Source organism: Mustelus asterias, chromosome 13, assembly GCF_964213995.1.
Source record: "Mustelus asterias chromosome 13, sMusAst1.hap1.1, whole genome shotgun sequence".
Lineage (NCBI taxonomy): Eukaryota > Metazoa > Chordata > Chondrichthyes > Carcharhiniformes > Triakidae > Mustelus > Mustelus asterias.
In genome coordinates, this window is record NC_135813.1 from 19,986,551 (window position 1) to 20,007,152 (window position 20,602).

Sequence of the window (20,602 nt, forward strand, 5' to 3'; positions counted from 1 at the left end):
AATGTTGATGATTACTTATATTTTAGTTTACTGTTACATCTCATTCACAGTCCAGTGACATGAAGCCTGCCGATGTTCTTAGCCCTTTAGGTGTGAACTTGTAAGGCATAACCCAGTGGGCTGTCATGTTACTTAGTGATGATGGATGTGCTTTAGTACTTTCACTTGTCATAGCTCAAAGAATCCTAATTTGTAAACACTGAAATATAATCTATTTTTTAAATGTTTTATATTTCATTTTGCACAAATAATGAATTGGGATGTTGTACGCCAGCCTTTTGCTTGTAGTTAAATTTGTACAATGATATTAAATTTGTACATTGTTATTAAAGTACAAATTGATTTATCGTTTACAGAAGGATTTTTGTCACCACTAAACTTTCTCATCTTTGTTTATAGAACTTATTACAAAGTTTTAGAAATGAATGTAAAATGTAGTTATGAAAGATACAAATTGAGATTTCAAGTATACAAAGAATTTGAAAGGGAGTATATTGTGCCAAAAGAGAAGGTTGAGGTTGAGAAATTGCTGTATGTGCTCCCTCTCTGCCAGCACTTCTTTGCCAAAGTGCAGTGGACACCCTGTTGACTGAACTTCCGGCGAAGGTAACACTGGCAAATCAGGAGCAACTCCTGATTTTTCTGCCAGTCCTGGAAGTCGTGACAAAGCAAAAGGTACTGTTGGAAATCTGAAATAAGAACAGAAACTGCTGGAAACACTCAAGAGATCTGGCAGTGTCTGTGGTGAGAGAAACAGAGTAAATGTTGTAGGTCTGTGACCTTTCCTCAGAACTGTGTGGCAAGAAATAATCCCTTTACACAAAGAAGCCTTGTTGAGCAAGAGGAGGTGCATTGTTTCTATGGTTGCTGTTTAATTATTAATTTTTTTTTTGGTTCCAGTCTTGCCATTTACTTACAATCTTATTAGTCATTCTCTTAGAAAAATGCAGGTTACATTATTATTAATGCTGTGTCATTACCTGTTTTATTTAATAGAGAACTGAGTCATGACAACTGGTCTTATATCAGTTTATATTCTGTATTTAAAATGTCATATTTGAACAGTTTTATGTGGAAATTTGTGAATTAATTGGTGAAATTGCAAATCAGTTAGTCAGTTCAATAATTCATTGTCAAGTCAAATCAATAAACTTTGTAAATCAGCTCAATTTATTCATAAATGATCTATAGATCAAATGACCAATTAAACAATTAGCAAGCACTTTGTAATTAATTAATTGAGAAATCAATCATTTAATTAAAATTCCAGATTCAAACCACACATTTTAGAGGCATACTGACACATGAATAACTATGTAATATTTTATACCTTCATAACATTTTTGCTGGCAAACCAGTCATGCCATTTTTTATAAAATCCTCTGAAGGAATGGCAAATACATACAGCCCTGAATATTGGTTAATTCATAATTTCAATTATATTGCTTAAGCAAGAAAAAAATCATGTAATGATGCCTTTTGAGATGCTATATTCCTAACTATATTGATACCTACAGTCCAATTTTTTGATCTGGGCTGTGTAAAATGAACAGCAAATAAAATATATCATATTTTAGAGATGTAATTTTAATATGATCTTGGAATTTTTTTGAAAACCAAGTGTAATGCTAATATTCCTCGTGAGTAAGAAATGACTTTTTTAAATTGATAATTCAATTTATAATGTGTGTATCTGTGGATAGATTATAGATCTAAAGCTTGTTAGCCTCAGTGGAACAGTTGTCCAAACCAGAGATTTGTTTGGTTCACTTAAATTTTGTCAGCAAACTCCTGTATTCATTTTTACAGGCATCACTTCATATTATTAGAAACAAATGAATATTTCCTGATCTTCATTGTCAGAGTACTAGAACACTTGAGGTATTTCTGTTACCGACACACCACCTCAAGTTGGATAAGGACTTAGATAATTATGATTTTTGTACCTCAGGTTGGCTATGCTTCTAAAATGCATTGTTGTTAATCTAGTGTTAATAGAAAATCCATTAACAATGGCAATAACTTGTATTTATATAATTGCACTTAACATAGAAAAATGCAGCAAGTGGTAATTCCCATGTCTAAGTTTCTGGACTTAATTTAAATTCGCAACACTTTACCATTGAGGAAAGGTAATTGGCCTGGCAATTTTAATTAATACATCCAGAAATCTCTTAAAAGAAGTCGCCAAGCATCCCCACTCCCCATTTCAGCATTCAGTTGTTTCTTGAATCATTCCAAGGCCTTGTGTCCTGTTATGATCTTGATAAGTAACTTTTGAAAATAAATTTGAATTCCCAATTAATAATTGAAAAGACCACGCAACAAGATATCATGTTTTGAAGGGAGAAATCTTTACTGCCAGAAGAACAAGAACAAACATACCTTATCTCATAAGCATGTCAACAGAACGCTCCCCATTCTACTTTTAATTTCAGCCAAAACTCCTTTTTTCTAAAGTTACAGTTTCTCGGGTTTCCTTCACTTCTTCTGGAACCAAGCCAACATGTGTCTCACCTCCCAGGGGTTAACTTTGATTCTCCCCGGTTTCCCAGTCTGGCACTTAGATTTCCAGAACTGTTCCAGTAACTTCACTAGGCAGATCTCAAAGTCTTTAATTTCTCATGGATTTGGATTTTTCATTCCAACCATGGGCTCCACAGTAACTACCCCTAGTTTCTGCAGCTCCTGTCCCCAACTTCTCTGTCTATTTCAGGCTGTTCCAGCCTGGCCTAAGGAAGAACTGATGGGTTTTTGGTGCAGGTGTGAATCCAGATTCTGACATTTTCTAAAGCATCTGTTAACATTGGAAGAAAGAGCGAATTGGCTTTTTTAAAGAATGTTGTGGCTCGTCTTAGCTGATGGTGGAATTTGTCACAGTTTTCACCATGTGAGCAAGCTGCTGGAGAGCAGGCATCACTGTACTTTGTTAATCGCAGGGAGATGGGTCCTGTGGGAATGAGAAAGGAGGACAAGAGGAGAATGTGGCCTTGTATGCCCTAGGCCCATACAGTGGAGCATGGTCATCTTGGACACCTTGTCACTGGACAGAGTCCTTGCTTTGCCAAGCCTGTGTGGTAGCTGGTGTGCAATGACCACTCCACATCAAAATAACTCTAGCACAGGCATCTTCCACCCCTTAAAGTGGAAGTTTGGGACCTTGAACATCAGGACCCTCAGGGACAACTCTTAACTGCGACAGACTGGAAGGACATACTCCTATCATTGTCGGGAAGCTCAAGCATTCGACATTGACCTCACTGCCCTATTTGAGATCCAGTGGGCAGGGGAAGGCCAACTCGAGGAACAATATGGCAGTGTAATTGTAATAACATTGAGTTAACAGTGTGATGAGTATGCTGAGTGCCCTCTTCTCTTTGTATATGATTCCCCTCTTGAAAAGCCGAGATCCCTTCAGTCTCTCAACAGACGTTTAATATTAGATAACTTATGGATCTTCAGTGAAGGCCTTCAGTACCTGATTGTCTCCCTTGTGTGGTAGCAATGAGAACTAAACTCAGAACCTTGTGTAATCGGTACAAGTAATTTAGTCATGACTTCCTCTGACTTGCAATCTCGCATTTTAGCTATGCAGTTCAATGTTCTACTTGTTTTGTAGCTGCTATTAGTTGGACGTGCTGAGCATTAAGTCTTTTGAAATTCCTAGGCCCATTTCAAGTTCATCTACAGCAATTTCAATTCCTTCCTATGCACATCATGTAACATTTCTTTGAATTAAATTTCATCAGCTGCTGTACTGCCTACTCACCTCTTTGTGATCTCTCTTATGGGCCAAAATTTCTCAAAACAGTGATTTTTCTAACATCACTTAGCCCCTCGAGCCTGCTCCACCATTCAGTAAGATAATGGCTGATCTGATTGTAACTTGAGCCCCACATTCCTGCCTACCCACGATAACCTTGCATCCCTTGTCAATCAAGAATCTATCTAGCTCTCCCTTAAAAACATTCAAAGACTCTGCTTCCACTATCCTTTGAGAAAGAGAGTTCCAGTGACTCTCAGCCATCTGAGAGAAAACTATTTTCCTCATTTGTCTTAAACGAGCAATCACTTATTTTTAAAAAGTGACCCCTGATCAATTCTCCGACAAGAAAAAGCATCCTCTCCACATCCACCCTGTCAATACCCCTCAGGATCTTAAAGGTTTCAATTGTGTCGCCACTTACTCTTCTAAACTCTAGCAGATACAAACCTAACCTCACCAACCTTTCCTCATAAGACAACCCACACATTCCTGGCATTAGTTTAGTAAATCTTCTCTGAACTGCGAACACGTTTACATCTTTCCTTAAATAAGGAGGCCAATACTGTAAACAGTATTCCAGATATGGTCTCACTAATGCCCTGTACAACTGAAGCATAACCTTCCTACTTTTGTAATCAATTCTTCACACAGTTAATTATAACATTCTATTAGCTTGCTATTTGCTACACCTGTATACCAGCCTTTTACGATGAATGCAGGAGGACACTCAGATTCTTGTGCACCTCTGAGCTCTGCAAACTCTCACCATTTAGAGAAGCTTATTTTTTTCTTCTTGCCAAAATTGACTATGACACATTTTTGCCCCATTATACTCCATTTGCCAGGTTTTTGCCCATTCACTTAACCTCACTGTCCTTTTGTAGCCTCCTTGCATCCTCTTTGTGATTTCCTTGCCTACCTTTGTGTCATCAGCAAATTTAACAAACATACCTTCAGTCCCTTCATCCAAGTCATTTATATAAATTGTAAATAGTTGTGGCCCCATCCTGATCCCCGTGGCACACCACTTATCACATCCTGTCAACTAGAAAAGATCAATTTTTGCCAACTCTGTTTCCTAATAGCTAGCCAGTCTTCACTCCATGTCAATATGTTATACCCCACACCATGAGTTTTTATTTTGTACAATAACCTTGACACCTTATCAGATGCCTTCTGAAAATCCAAATACAATACATCCACCAGTTCTCCTTTATCCACAACACATGTGATTCCTTCAAAGAACTCCAATAAATTGCTGAAAAATTGCCTTGAATTTTTCCAAGTGACTTGCTATAGCATCTTTAATAATGGCTTCTAAGTTTTCCTCTATAATGTTAGGCTAACTGACCTATATGCCGGAAATTTTTTAAGAAAGGAGTTACATTTGCTATTTTCTAATGGAATATAAATTTGCCCAGGTATCAAAATGTAGTACTTTAATTTAGATGGGCATGTCTATGATTACTAATCCATTTGAGGAGATCCTTCTACCGAAACCAATATTTTAGAGGATACTTCCTTCAGTGTTAAATAACAGAGTGAACAATGAAGATGGGCAAAAGGTGGAGATAATACAAAAAAGTAAGCAGCAAGGCAGAGGAAATTGGGAGGAGAGGAAAAGCTTGAAAGATCTATTTAAAAAATATATTCTGAAATTTGTGATGCCGTAAAAATATAGCTGAGTTTGTGATATATTTATAAACAGTCTTAGTTATTACTCTCTCTTCCAAGTAAAAATGGAAACAAATATATAACTGCTTGATGGAAATTTTTACAACCAAGTTACTGCATTCAAATAAGATAATGTACACCATCTTAATTTTCTGGCCTTGTAGTTTTTACATATTATAATTTTGTCAATTTTATACATCACTGATCTTCAATATTGTTAGATAATGCCATGTCAAAATATTAACGGCAAGATAAACATCTTGATTTGAGACCTAAATTATGAGCTCAAAATGTTGTGTATCTTTGTGGTAGAATTTCATGCTTTTGTGCCACTTGGTCACACAGGGACTGCACACTTTTCGATTGTAGGTATTGTCACAACTCTACAATGGCACTTTCGCATGCATCCTCATTACATTTTATGAATTAATAAATTGAACTTAAACTTTCCTGTACCTGAATACAGTATTGACGTATAGGGAAATGGGCATAAGTATTCCTTTAGCAATAGGCAGCATTGCAGTTCAGCAAACCTGTAACTTTGGAGCTCAGTAAAGATTCTCTGGATATTAATAATGTGACAAAGAAATGCGAGAGTTATTGACATGCCCTTCTGTTTTGTATGTTAGAATATATGACTTTTGTAATCATAGAATCCTATAGGGAAGAAGGAGGCAATTCGGCCCATTGAGTCTGCACCGACCACAATCCCACCCAGTCCCTATCCCCTTAACCCCAAGTATTTACCCTGCTATTCCCCCTGACACTAAGGGTCAATTTAGCATGGCTAGTCAACCTAACCTGCACATCTTTTGACTGTGGGAGGAAACTGAAGCACCCGGAGGAAACCCACGTAGACACGGGGAGAATGTGCAAACTCCACACAGACAGTGACCTGAGCCAGGAAGTGAACCTGGGTCCCTGGCACTGTGAGGCAACAGTGCTAACCACTGTGCCATCGTGTCGCCCTAAATGTCTGTTGGGATCCTAGAACATTTGTTCTCTCCATCCCACTTTTAATTATTAAAGGAACAACTTGCATTTATACGATTCTTGCACTCTTAGGACACCCCGAAGTGCTTCACAACCACTGCTGTATTTTATAGTCACTGTTGCAATGTAGGCAAATACTGCAGCTAGTTTGCACAGCAACATTCCAAAAACACTGAGATAAATAAACAAATGAACTGTTATGGTTCAGGAATGAAGATTGGCTAGGATGTGAAGAAAATTCCCCTGTTACTCTTCAAGTAGTGCCATGGGATTATTTTTTTTCCATGCATGTGAGAGAGGACATTTTGCTTAACGTTTTGATTTGATTTATTATTGTCACGTGTATTGGGATACAGTGAAAAGTATTGTTTCTTGCGCACTATACGGGCAAAACATACCATTCATAATGCATAAAGGGGAGAAGGAATGGATATGGTGGCACTGTGGTTAGCACTGCTGCCTCACCGTGTCAGGGACCGGGTTCGTTTCCTGGCTTAGGTCACTGTCTGTGGAGTTTACACATTCTCCCCGTGTCTGCTGGGTTTCCTCCAGATTCTCCAGTTTCCTCCCACAGTCCAAGGATGTGCAGGTTAGGGGGATTGGCCATGCTAAATTGCCCCTTTGTGTCAGGGAATTAGCAGGGTAAATACGTGGGGTTATGGGGACAGGGCCTGGGTGGAATTTATGTCGGTGCAGGGGTTGATGGGCCAAATGGCCTCTTTCTGTCCTGCAGGGCTTCGATCATAGGGTGCAGAATATAGTGTTGCAGCTACAAATAGGGTGAAGAGAAAGATCAGTTTAATATATGATAGGACTATTCAATAGTCTGATGACAGGAAAGAAGCTGTTCTTGAGTCTGTTGGAACGTGTTTTCAGACTTTTATATCTTTTTCCCAACAAAGAAAGTGGAAGAGAGTATGTCCGGAGTGTGTGGGATCCTTGATTATGCTGACTGCTTTCCCGAGGCAGAGGGAAGTGTAGACTGAGTCAATGGATGGAAGGCTGGTTTTGCATGATGGACTGGGCTACATTCACAACCCTTTGTAGTTTCTTGCATCTTGGTCAGAGCAGGAACCATACCAGGCTGTGATACATCCGGATAGGATGCTTTCTATGGTGCATCTGTAGAAATTGTTAAGAGTCGTAGTGGACATGCCGACTTTCTGCAAAAGTAGAGGCATTGAGGTTTCTTAACTTTTCTTAAGTGTGTGTTTCTTAACACACACTTAGCGTCGGTGTGGAGGATCCAGGACAGATTCTTGGTGATCTGAACACCTAGAAATTTGAAGCTTTTGGCCATCTCCACTCATTCAAAAGGAGATCCAACAGATCGGTCCTTTTTCAGTGCTGCATTGATGTATTGGCCTAGATTATGTGCTCAGGTGTTGAGAAGGATTGACTCAGGCAATAAATGCTACTATTGACCAGCAACTGACACTTGATTATCAGTACAGATGTTGATCTGGTGATGTGGTTGTAGTGCACTCGCTTCTAATGTGCTATACAAATGTACTTGATGCATTGTTGGGATAACCAGGCCTACAGTAAAGGTATTAAAGTATAGACCATCAAAACAGAAAATATTTTTGAGCCACTCATTGGCATTTCAAAGTTATGTTGTTGCTCTGACCAGCATTACTTTCTTCTTTTGGAAAACCATGGACTTGCTTCTATGTGATCTCAATGAAAATTGACTTACAATATTATGGTATTCTATTTAATTGGAAACTGTCAACTTTAAAAAATATATATTATTATGATACATGCTCCAACAACAATTTTATGCATTGATCTATTCTACAATTGAGTAATGTAATGTACGTTCTCCAAATTCGACAAAGAATTGAGTTTTATAAGACCTTTTCTTTTGTACTATTGGTACATCTGGAATACCTGAAAATTGTTCTCATTTCATCAGTTGCAAGTGACTTTCTGTTGATAAAATTGGGAACCCTAGTTCAAAGTGTGCCATAAACCATCATGTCAACCAAATGTTTCCCATTTGATGACCTGGCATCTAAGACATCCTTGTCATACTAACTGACTCTGTTGATTGAGATCAGTGATTCTGGGTGAGGGGGGGGGTGGGATTCTCTTCCTGAGTTTACGATATATCCTTATTGTAGAGTTATTTATGATTTCATGGCCTCCCCATTGAAGATTGATAAATATATTTTTTTATCAGTTTTGTGCTGCATGTATGTGTCTAAGATGATAAATAATTAGTCTCATTTTCAAAAATGTCTTCATTTTATAAAATGCAAACACTGCAAAAAGCATGAAAATAATTTAAGATCTTTTTTTTAGCACATAGATTTGTTGGCACTTGAATCCAGTGGAGAATATATCAGCTAATTAGAGATAAATTATATAGAACTATGATATAAAGCTTATGATATAAAGTATGGCATAATTTCATGGAGGGAAAATATTTGCTCTGATTAATAGTCATATCTGGTGGCGAATATAGTCGTATCTAGTTGCCCAGTTGCACTGTTTGAATGTTTAGACACTTAGTGTATTAATCAAATGCCTTTGGAATGTTGGTCAGTCTCTGAACTGATAGGCATTGTGTGAGCAGGAAGAAGTCAGTGAGTAATTTAGGAAGAACATGGGGAGACAGTTTCCTCTCCCTGAAATGTTGTCACTATATAGTAGAAGACCAAATGAATTTCAAGACATCTCAAAGTTTCTGAGATTTATAAATAAATGTTATTGGCAGTGATTTTTGTGAAGTTCCACTTAAAAACTGCAAATCTGGATTCTATCTGTGGCACTTAAAGTGACTTCAATACTCTTAATGGAATAACAGCAGTCTGTGCGACATCCTCTTGTGTGTATTTATGCCAGTGCCTATTTTATACGTTACATTTTATTTTGAGAATCACTTGGTGCATAGGGGTATATAAGTTTATCATTGCAGCAATTGTGTTCCCTCTTTCTCAACTGCAACTTCCTTATTATCCAGCAACTTCTGCAACTTGGTACCACCAGCCAGAGCATTCAAAGTCCGTCTTCTAGCTCAAGTGTGTCTTATCAGTTAACATGTTTCTATAAGCTCATGTGTTCCAGTTGCCTGCTGTACTCTTGAGTGCCCAAAGAATGTAAATGTTCATTAGTCTTGAAAATAGGATACTAGCTGACTATTAAATATGAATCTGATCTATTTTGGAAGTATTACCTTCATGGTTACATTGATTTAAATATTTAAAAATAATCTGGCTCTGCTGAACATTGCGCTTTCTTATTTTTGCATTCTTGCAATTCAGAACTGAGGCATGATGCAGTTTGCTTAGACAAGAGTGGGAATAACGCCAAGGGATATGTTGGCAAAAATACTAGTTGCATGGTGGGTTTTCCTTTGCTTTCTGCCAAAGGCTGCGCTTTGCTTACAAACATTAGTATGAGGTTAATGTGTTAAAACGTAAGCTACTAAATGGTGCATTTATTTATTTTAAGTGTTCTTCTCTTTAAAAACAAATTAGTTTGTTTCATATTTAAAAAGAAAGCATTTTCTAGTACTTGTTTTGCTGCATAGTGCATCCTCTGCCCAATCAGGCTTTCCTTCGTCAGCAGGAGGTTACTGCAGCCAGACCTAGACCACTGCAGTTACTTGACCATTTGTCGATTCGACTTTTTCATATGTGCTTGCTATTTCTTTACTGCAGTGAAAATGTGGATGTCTACTGTCTTCATATTGCTGAGGACGATGGGGAAGTCGATGGAGATTTTCCACCATTAGATTCCAATGAGCCTATTCACAAGTTCGGCTTCAGTACATTGGCACTAGTTGAGAAGTACTCACCGCCTGGGCTGGCAGCGAAACAGTCTCTCTTTGTTCGGATGTAAGTTTTAAAAAAAATTAACCTTCTCTATTTGGACCTGCCCTTCATTATGTCGCACTGTATTTGTTAACAAAATATTGCAGTATGCAAATATATTTTGATAGGTTTGATAAGTTTTAACAAGTTGACTGTTCTACCATGTGGGAAATCTTGTTTTTAGATGTAGCACTAATTAATAGAATATCCTTTTTCTCAGCTGTGCAAATTTCTCAACTTGATCAAAATAAGCCAATGTAAAAACAGCAGCACAAAATGTCTTATTTTTTAAACCATATAATCTGGGGTTGACATTTCATGTAAGACTGATGTGTGTGTTATTTTGCTATGAATCATAATTACATAGGTTTCCTTGGTGTTTATTTTTACCATTTTTGTTATTTCCTGAAATACTGGAGAATTCTCGTAAGGGTCTCTGCAGTTCCCGCTCAATGATAGCAAATAACTGTACAAATATCTGTAGTCATGGCTTAAATATTTTAAAATGATCCTTCTGATTTGACCCCCCCCCCAGTTACAATCACAAAACTAAACAGTGTTTTCTGTGTTTGAATATAATTGTCCACATTTTTGGTAATTCTGTAAAAGTACGACCCAAGTATTCATGCCAGTTTTAATTCTCAATTATGTCTTTGGACTACATTGGTTAGAACTACACTGTTGATGTTATACATGTAATAAAAAACTGCAGTGCAAGTTAAATAAATTGGCAAAGTAAGAGTAACAGACACTCGCAAAATATCATTGCTATGTAATTAACCCTCTCTTGACATAATTCTATCGTTAAGATTGAAGAAAATGTATTCTAGATTATATTAGCTTATTTTAGTTAGAGCTGCTCTTTTCCCCTGCCCATGTGACTTTCTGTGACAAAATCTGAAATACATATAACTTAGTACAAATGTCAACATGTTTATACAATTGCCTTTAACCACTATAACTAAATGGCATCCTGATCATATTCTGAAGCGCTGATGGGAAAGTTAATCTTGCTTGTTGTTTTGTAATACTGATTTATTTTGCCTTTGAGTATAGTCACAGAAAACAAATCTGTTAAGTAAAATCCTTTGAGAGCAGGGAACTACCTGTATCCATAGCTAACTTTTTTCTGCATTTTTAGTGTAGAGATACTGAACACATTTAGGGCATTCAAAACCTGCAAAACCACCAGACACAAATTATATGGAGTTAGTTTAAAAAGAGAAAAAAGAGGAAAATTACTCTGAAATTTCAACAAACTTGAAACTGATTATTTAATAATACCTGAAAGGCTAGTTAAATCCCAGTACAGCATTAATAATGTTGAAAATAGCAATTATAAGTTTGTTTGCAACTAAATGACGTGCAAATAGGGAGGTGCTTTAGGGTGAATGTATCTGTTCATCAATTTATTAACTTAATACCCTTGGAATTAACTAAACATGCCTTGCTGAAATACTTTTTTGCTGCACAAGTGTTATTGGTTTTTGCTTTCCTTTGAGAAATTAGATACTGCAGCTGCAAAATCTTTTTATAAGCCAAAGTGCTTTGTTATTACCTTTTACTGTGTATGGTATTTGATCTGGCTGCATGCCAATTGCAGATCTTGCCCTTTACATTTTTAGAGTATTACAATGGTTTGTTATTCTAAATCCAGATTGTTGATCCAGTCAGATATTTTACATTTGGACTTAACATAGATTTAGTACAAGTAAAACTGACATGGTTTCCTTTTTGGCAGCGGACTCTGTCTGGAAAAAGAACTTTTCTATAAATGTTAAAATTTGGGCAATAATGTGCAAATGCACATCCTATTCTTTTGTAATGACACATAGTTTAGTCTTTTTGATCTTTAATTTGAAATTAAGATTGCAAAAATAAAGATTAACTTAAAATGTGGCAAAATACAGTGGCTGGAAATATGAAAGAAATGCTTTCAATCTTACTGTAGCACTGGGATCAAAACTTGTCGCAGACGTTGTTTAATCTGTAAGAGGCTCAGCAACATTCCCACAAAAAATTGGGGAAAATAATAACTGCTCACACTTGCCTGACGATATTTGATTGCTATACTGGAGATGAAACCTCTCAAAATGGCATCAGAGTTGTACTGATAAAACTTGTGTGCACATAAATCTCAGGACTTGGAAGGATGTAAAGTGCAACTCGCTTTTCTAAACTTAACTTCCAGTTATCAGAATTGATTCCCATGTTGGAATCTGGTCACTTTTCTCTTCAAGTCTGCATATTCTATATTTACACTATAGTTAAATGCACAATATGTATTCCATAAATCTGATTCAGTTTTTAAAGTTATGTATGACAAGAATAAGGCTCAGAAACTGCATATTCAATTCAATTAGCCCAATTTATTTTTGTTTTTACCATGGTTTTCTCAAAGGAAAAAACTAATAGTTGAACTAATTTGGCTATGGTTCCTGTTGACTTTCAGCATTGTAGTTCAAGGGGTGCTGACAGAAAATCGTCCTCGCCTGTAGTTTGATACTCAGTAAGGAACGTGGGCAAAGAGAGAAGTGGATGCCAGTGAAATTATGTGGTCTTTGAAAGGGTTTTTTATTGGCAAATTATATTAATGATGCCTGATTCTTGGGAAAGCATTGTGATCAGGCATAAGAGAAAGTTGTTGCTTAATGTGCACTTCAGGAATTGATGGGTCTTGCTTTGCATGTTTAATGCTTTGTTTCAAAACATATATTTTAGTTATAAATTTTGAAACACTATGTTGGTAAATCAGTATGTGTGTGCATGATGGGAAACAAAAAGATTACGAGCACTGATTTGAATATGCGCCAACCTTACCCTTTAGAGCTCATTAGGTCTAATGGGTAGTTTCATTCTGAAAGACCAGATCAAATATGTGATTTATTTATCTTGGATGATACTTACCCTGTTAATTTTCTTTGAAGTATCCAACTCCTGTAATGTTGTTAAATTTGTATTCTATTGCACCCTACCAAATTTTAACTCTGATCACAAAATATTAAACAGATTTAAAATCAAGAATGCTCGCTCCTCTAGACTAAATGCTCCATAGTATATTAAGTTGTGCAAGCAGCGACCTAGTTTGTTGATTTCAGTTTCAGTTCAGCTATTCTGGAGCCAGGCATTTATTTAAAGCATGAGGTCATTGGATGTGTAGATTTCAACTTGTATGAAAGCAAAGTATTATGGATGCTGAAAATCTGAAATGAAACCAGAGAGTGCTGGGATTACTCAGCACGTCTGGCAGCATCTGGGGAGAGAGAAACAAGTTAGTGTTTCAAGTCAAAATCTGATCCTTCAAATGTTCTGAAGAAGTCATATTTGATTTGTAAAGTTAACTCTGTTTCTCTCTTCACAGATGCGCCAGACCTGCTGAGTATTTCCAGAACTTTCCATTTTATTTCAGATTTCAGCTGATGATGTGTTGTGTCATTATCTATATACAAGGCTGAATAAAATGTAAATAGTAATTAGTATACAATTATGGAGGACATTAGATTAATGTGTTGAATATTTAGAAATCTAATCATGAAGCAAAACACGCTAGATCTTTGTCAACCAACAGATATACATTGTTCAGCTAAAGATGCAATTTTCTTTTTTTACACTTCCAAATTGTTCTTGGGTGGCTTCCATGCCTTTTTGCATCATTCTATTTTCCTCTTGTGAGTTTCCTTAGCAACTGTATAGTTCAAAATTATATTTATTTCTCTCAGCAGAATCTATTTTCTCTTATCCCTAAACTGCCAGAGCTGTACGCATCATCATACTTCAAATTAGTATGTGAGGACTAAAATGAGGTGTCAGAATTTGTCTACTTTACGAATACAAGTGGGAAAGGAGGAGTTAAGTGAAACAATGTAAACAATTAAGTCAGACTGTATTTGTTATTTCATGTCAGTAGGAAGTATAGAAGCCATTGGGGAAAATGGGTTGGTTAAATTTGTGCTAATTAAAACTATTACACACTTCAGTTTATAAGCAAAGCTCAGTAGTTGTCAGCAGAAATAGTTGTTGGTGTGTATTTGATGCCTAACTTAATGTGGTTGTCTGTGCAAGATGTTGGTTATCATGACTGGTAAATAATTGAGTTTGAATAGAGAGAGAGCCCTCATTATCCTCCACCTGTGCCCAGCTGGAGGGGAGGGTTGGGATAAAGTCATTAACTGTCCTTTACTGGCACCACAAAGAACTCAAATACATCTGTGTCTTATTTTCTTTTCTGGCACAATCAGTTGAGCAAGCTAAGCAGGCATGACCAAATTTGGCAACTTCTGTGGACTTTGGCAAAGTAATGTAGCAGTGTTTTAAGGAACAGTCTGAGGGCAGTTACTTTGGCTCCTGAATGCCATCATTAGTGTTTTGAGTGCTCTGTTTGAAAGTAGTCATTTTGCAGAGGCAAATGGGTTGAATCAAGTCTAGATTTTCCTGGTGAAATGTGCTTTTCTACTTTCATCTTATTATTTAAAACAGCTTGTTCTAACCACATTTTCCATAGTAATTGCAATGCTGACTGGAAGTGGCATTGACTCTAATATATTCCTGGGAGCATGAGCAGAGTTAGCTTAAATACTATAGAAATGAGTAACTGCTGTGATTAGATCCTGTTAACTTAAAACTTAATTGGATCACTTTTTAAGTCAAAATAGGGTTTTACACTTGTACTTCTGGCCTAAAGTAAAATGTTTGGCCTTTTATAAGCATGTGTAGAAGATTGAAAATATAATTAGTACTGAACAGAGCAAGAATATCTCACCCATATTTGTTCTAGTGAGTAGTTTATATCACAAAAATGATGCCAGTAATTTTTGAAGACACATAAGTTAAGAATTTAGTTTGCCTGTATTCTTAATATAATCTTTATGTAAGGTGTATGAAAACCAGCTTAATTTAGTGATTAATAACTATCTTGTAAAACTGATTAGTGATGCAATATATCTGTAAACTGGTATATATTTTTGAATCATGTCCAATGAGTCTCTGAATCCAAGATCCAAACAGAAAATTCTGAAGACCCCCCCCCCCCCCCCCCCCCCCCAGTCACTTCTACAACAGTTCACTAATGAATGGGCATTCTAAGAATGCTTTTAGTTCATGTGGGATTGGTTAGGCAATTTGTCTTTGAGGTGGCAATGGCAACAAGATGGAAAATTGGAACTGAATTAATTCTATCTGGCTGACAATCCAATCTGATGCCTTCACCAGGCAGAATCATCTTATTCTGGGGCTGTATTTATATTTGGCGGGCCAGTTTAATTTGTTCAGGTAACCTGGATGATAAACATGTTACTTGGGTTGAGATTATTCCCACTTTACCACAAGCCAATGCACTAATGAGTATGGTGGTCCTGCCTGGAAAAACGGCCAAAAGCATGTCAATGTTCTGAATATGTTTAGCTGGCTATTATTACAAACAGTTGGGGATGCCCAAGCCTTGATTCTTGCCATCTTGAACCTGGTTAAGTTGCTTATCATTGTGATAGAGTGTGTACATTCCGTTTTGAACGTATAAAACTTGTACCTGCATAGATTCTCTCTTAGGGACAAATAGTGCAGCAGCTTCAGTCAAGGAGCAGTTGTTAAATGTGAATATCCAGAGTTGCTATCTGAATTAATTGCTTCTCAAATATGATATCTCGCCCTGAGCCTCTCCACTTTTGTTTTAGGAATTTGATATATTAACCTATTAATTGCCTATTGTACTTGCCACAGGGAGATTGTTACTGGTGCAGGCTCGATGGGCCGAATGACCTCCTTTCTATACTGTAGGGATTCTATACCTTGCACTGCCAAGTCAAATGTTACAAGTGGGGAACTCTTCCCTTCATCTTTTGAATTTTTTGGGAGACTAAAATTGACACATTTTTTAATGTGAAAATGGTTTCTCTCTCTCTCTCAATCCAATCTTTTGTTCCCTCTATTTATTTCGTTCTATATAAGATTTAACCTTGAATTCACTCCCTTAAATTTATCCACCTCTTCGTTTTTTCCTGTATGAATCTCCCAATCTTTAAATCTCGTTGGCTGCCATGTTGCTCAGCCGCCTCACTGAACAACTCCTCATTCTCAGTGATTTCAACTTCCACTTCAACTCATCATTCTATCTCTATTCTTCTCCTCCCTTCACCTTTCTCTCTCTCTTTAAATTCCCCAACCCATAATCACAGTCATCCCTTTGTACCCTGTACTCATCAAGCTATATTCTCGCTAGATGGCAGATTAATAAAGAAAAGCTTGCATTTGTATATTGCCTACAATGTTCTAAAGCACGTCACAGCCAGGGGTGTATATATATGCGCAAAAGATAGTGAGGTTCCATAAAGGATGAGATAAACCGAAGGTAAGTGGGTTTTGACTGAAAGTTTCACAACCTTGTAACGCTGATCTTTAAAGTTCCATTTGGTTGCACTTCTGCTGCTTCAATCCAGACTTCACTTGCAAATAGTAAATGATTCAAAGGTTGTGTTCCAAGATGCTAAACAAGCTTCATCACATCTTCAGTAAACTAAACATGGAATTTAATTTTATAAGTTGTTTAGTTTTGCAATGATTTTAAGAAAACAAATACAGGAGATATTTGAAGTTTATAGTTTGACAGATTACCACTTACCATTGTACATTTCATTTACATAATTTGCTGTTAATTTGAACAGATGGCAGCATATTTTCTGTTTTTTTAATGATAACAGCATTGTACCTTTCATGTTTGCTTTCATAATCATAACTTTGCTGTTGCATTTTGTGGCAATTTCCTTGAATGTTATTTTCATTTTACTCCAATAAACCCTGCCACCCTGGATCTGCTGCTGAAGCTGTAGAGGAAGATGGAGAGCACAGTTACCTCAGAATGATCACTATCATTAACATTCACGGGTGGTTCACTTATCATTTCTGACTGCAGAGACATGGCAGCCTTTATGAAACGTCTGCAGGTGTAGCAAGATGATACATATAACATTGTGCCACAATGGATTTATGTATTCGGTTACAAAAGAAAAGTCTAATGAAAAAATACACAAGGTAATTCTTTATTCCTGCACCATACAATTTGTCAGTAATGCCCTTAGAAGATAAGCAGTGCTTTTTTTGCCTATTTTAGTCCTGTCTCCTGGAAGCTTTTAACTGGGGTCATATCTTTTGGTGTGGAATTTACTGGTGTGCCCAGGCTGTTCTTCTAAGATCAGGAAGGCACTTTTATATCTAATAAACCAAAAAAATAGAATGGGTGCACAGGATTGATACTGCACAGAAGGCCCACATGACCCTGCCTCCCTAACAAGGGCCCACAACAACATCCAAAACAATGTGAACAGAAACTTTTTTTTTAGTCTTGACCACTTAACTGATCCTTACATAACCCCACAGATGAAAATAAGTAATATAAACCTGTGAAAATAAAACATTATTTAAATATTCAAGTCCATTGTCAAAGATGTTGTTCAGTGTAGAAAAGTTACTAATGAGGAATATTTCTTCTCCTGAGGTCAGTTGCATAGATCCACTGATGGGGATCCCTTCAACATGGATCCACTGGAGCAGTGTTGATATCAGGGCCTCAGTTAGGTACTGAAATAGCATTTCACTCGAAGGTGAAACCTGCCTGTTTGCATTTGAGCCTATAACCTAGGCTGATGCTGCTGCACTGTCTATTTCAGTCAAGGCATATTTGTCTATTTCAGTGCCTTGGGTGGTATTAAAACATTACATGGCACTATTCAAAGAAAAGCCACAAGTTATTCCTTCCTCAATTGCTACCAAAAGCAAAATATTCACCTCGCTGTTTTGTGTAGGAGTAGCTGTGTCAAGAGAATCCACATTTACTGCCCAGTTACTGCTGTTCAGAGTAATTTTGTGTATCTGATAGGTCTGAGAGATTTGATATTTTAAATATAAATACAAATGTCATATATTTGCCCTACTCTGAATTCATGTCAAACTCCGAACCCAATGTTTAGTCATTTTTTCCCCCCTGGTATCAATGATGGATCAACTGTAGCTGCCGATGTTTGCTTAGAACTTTTTTGTAGCAACATGGCTGAAATCAAGAGCTTTCATATTTTAACCAACCATCTTTTGTTTCGTGAACAGTATGTTAGGATTCCAAGACACTATACTAGAATTCATGTTACTTTGTTTATAGAGACAGATATATTCGTATGCCTGTGCAACTTGAATAAACTGTTATTTCCATCATGAGAGGAACCACATGGGTCTTCAATCATTGTAACATAACTTCTGCAATCATCTGTAATCAGTTGCAACCCAACCTGTGATCATCTGTGCATGTATTATAAGTATTAATGCAAGTAGCCTTGAATAATAGGATCATGACAAATATCCAGTGCAAGAGCCTTGATGCTGAAAATGTTCCTGTCATCCAATGTTGCTCATCAGTTGGCGGGAAGTATTTGCAATTAGGGATGTTATAATCCATAAAACAATGGCGAGAACCCATAAGTAATCAAATTAGGAGGCTCTGATGATCTCATAATCTCAGCAAACAAAACTTTTGTCAAGTGAGTTATCTGAACCTTATGTTTGGATTACAGCCTCATTTTCACTTGACAATATTAGATTTCTGTGTAATGAAAAAGTAAGAAATAATGTGCATTAGCTGAAGCATTTCTTTAAAAACTGCTTTGTTGCAGCAGTGTTATTATTTCCAGATATTACCTGATGTAAGTTTAAAATATAAATTAATGTAACTTTAAACAAAGGATATTGTAAAAATTTTCTGACACCATTACTTGAAAGGCAAAATGGGCATTTCATTTTGTTAGGCAGGGTGGTGGTTGCACAATTCTTCAGATAGACTAGAGGAAAATGAGCTATCAGCTACTCTATATTCTAATATTACAACAATATTTTTACAATAGTGATTTGTGAATTGTTACAGAGAAAATCGTACAATGTTGATTAGTGCAAAAACTTATATTTTCACAGTTGTGTTTGCCTCAAGATGTATTATAAGTCGTTTTATGCCTTTTCAACTTTTAATTTGCGGGTTTCTTTTGTTTTAGGATAGTATCGTTTTCACATTTGATGGACAATATAGAAAGCTGAAAGTTTATCATCTGCACGAGTTTGATTTACTTGATCATTCAAATCTGCAGCTTTTGTATTGAGGTTCACTACTGTATTTAGAAATAGTTTGTGGTTTCTACAGGTTTTGTTTCCATTTCTTGTGTCAAGATTTCTTTTAGAAGTTAATTGTACAGAAAGATTTATAACTTAGCAACATTTAAATTGATTGTGTTTTTGAATTCTACACAGCTAACGTAGAGCAAAAGTTTAAAAATAAATGTCTCCAAATGCCTGTGTAACTGTGGAAAGGAGAATTCTGATAGTGGTTTGGCTTGTAAACCTGTCTGCAATGAGCAGTCTGGGATCAGCTCCAGATCTTGATGTAAATGATGGCTGTGGTGCAGCATACATTCAGTGACAGAGTGTAATGTATGATTTGTTTGACAGCTCTCAGCCGGCTGCTTGGTGGGAAGGATTTGACCATGGTAAACTAGCCCAACAGATTGGCAAAATGAAAGGATCCTTTTGCTAACGCGCAGCAAGCTGGTTGTGAATGTGCTGTTCACTCAGAGTTTCTCCTATTGGTTTAATCTGGTGGTGGTATGTTGTTCAGATTCTGTTGGAAGCTTGCAATATTGTTGGCTACGCTTCCACCTTGAGGGTGTTGCTGATGCTTGAATTTGAAAAACCCACCTGAAATTAGCAACACAAATGAAGCAGAAGGAAAAGGAAGTTTAAGAATCCAAACAAAGGCTGTTGGTTCTCTCAAATATTCATTAGTCAAACAAAGTAATTCCTGATTTTTGATTTGATTTATTATTGTCACATATTAGCATACAGTGAAAAGTATTGTTTCTTGCGCGCTATACAGACAGAGCATACTGTTTATAGAGAAGGAAACAAGAGAGTGCAGAACGTAGTGTTACAGGTATAGCTAGGGTGTAGAGAAAAATCAACTAAATGCAAGGCAAGTCCATTCAAAAGTCTGACGGAAGCAGGGAAGAAGCTGTTCTTGAGTCGGTTGTTACGTGACCTCAGATTTTTGTATCTTTTTCCCGACAGAAGAAGGTGGAAGAGAATATGTTTGGAGTGCGTGGGGTGCAAAGCTAGCTGCTTTGCCGAGGCAGCAGCAAGTGTAGACCGAGTCAGTGGTTGGGAGGCTGGTTTGCATGATGGATTGGGCTACATTCATGACCTTTTGTAGTTTCTTGCGGTCTTGGGGAGAGCAGGATGTACTATTATTATCACAAAAGAGGTAATGTTGGGTAAGCTAATGGGGCTAAAGGTTGATAAGTCTCCTGGCCCTGATGGAATGCATCCC

The 20,602-nt window shown here is 36.9% G+C and overlaps 1 protein-coding gene across 9 annotated transcripts in view; it reads left to right on the forward strand.

Moving 5' to 3' along the window:
- The window catches only part of mapkap1 (MAPK associated protein 1), a 260,057-nt gene that overhangs the window by 132,416 nt on the left and 107,039 nt on the right, over positions 1–20,602 (forward strand). For all 9 annotated transcript variants that reach the window (XM_078226462.1, XM_078226460.1, XM_078226457.1 and 6 more), the window contains one exon: positions 10,102–10,278. In XM_078226462.1, coding sequence (XP_078082588.1) covers positions 10,102–10,278 — 177 coding nt within the window. The remainder of the gene's footprint in view (positions 1–10,101; positions 10,279–20,602) is intronic.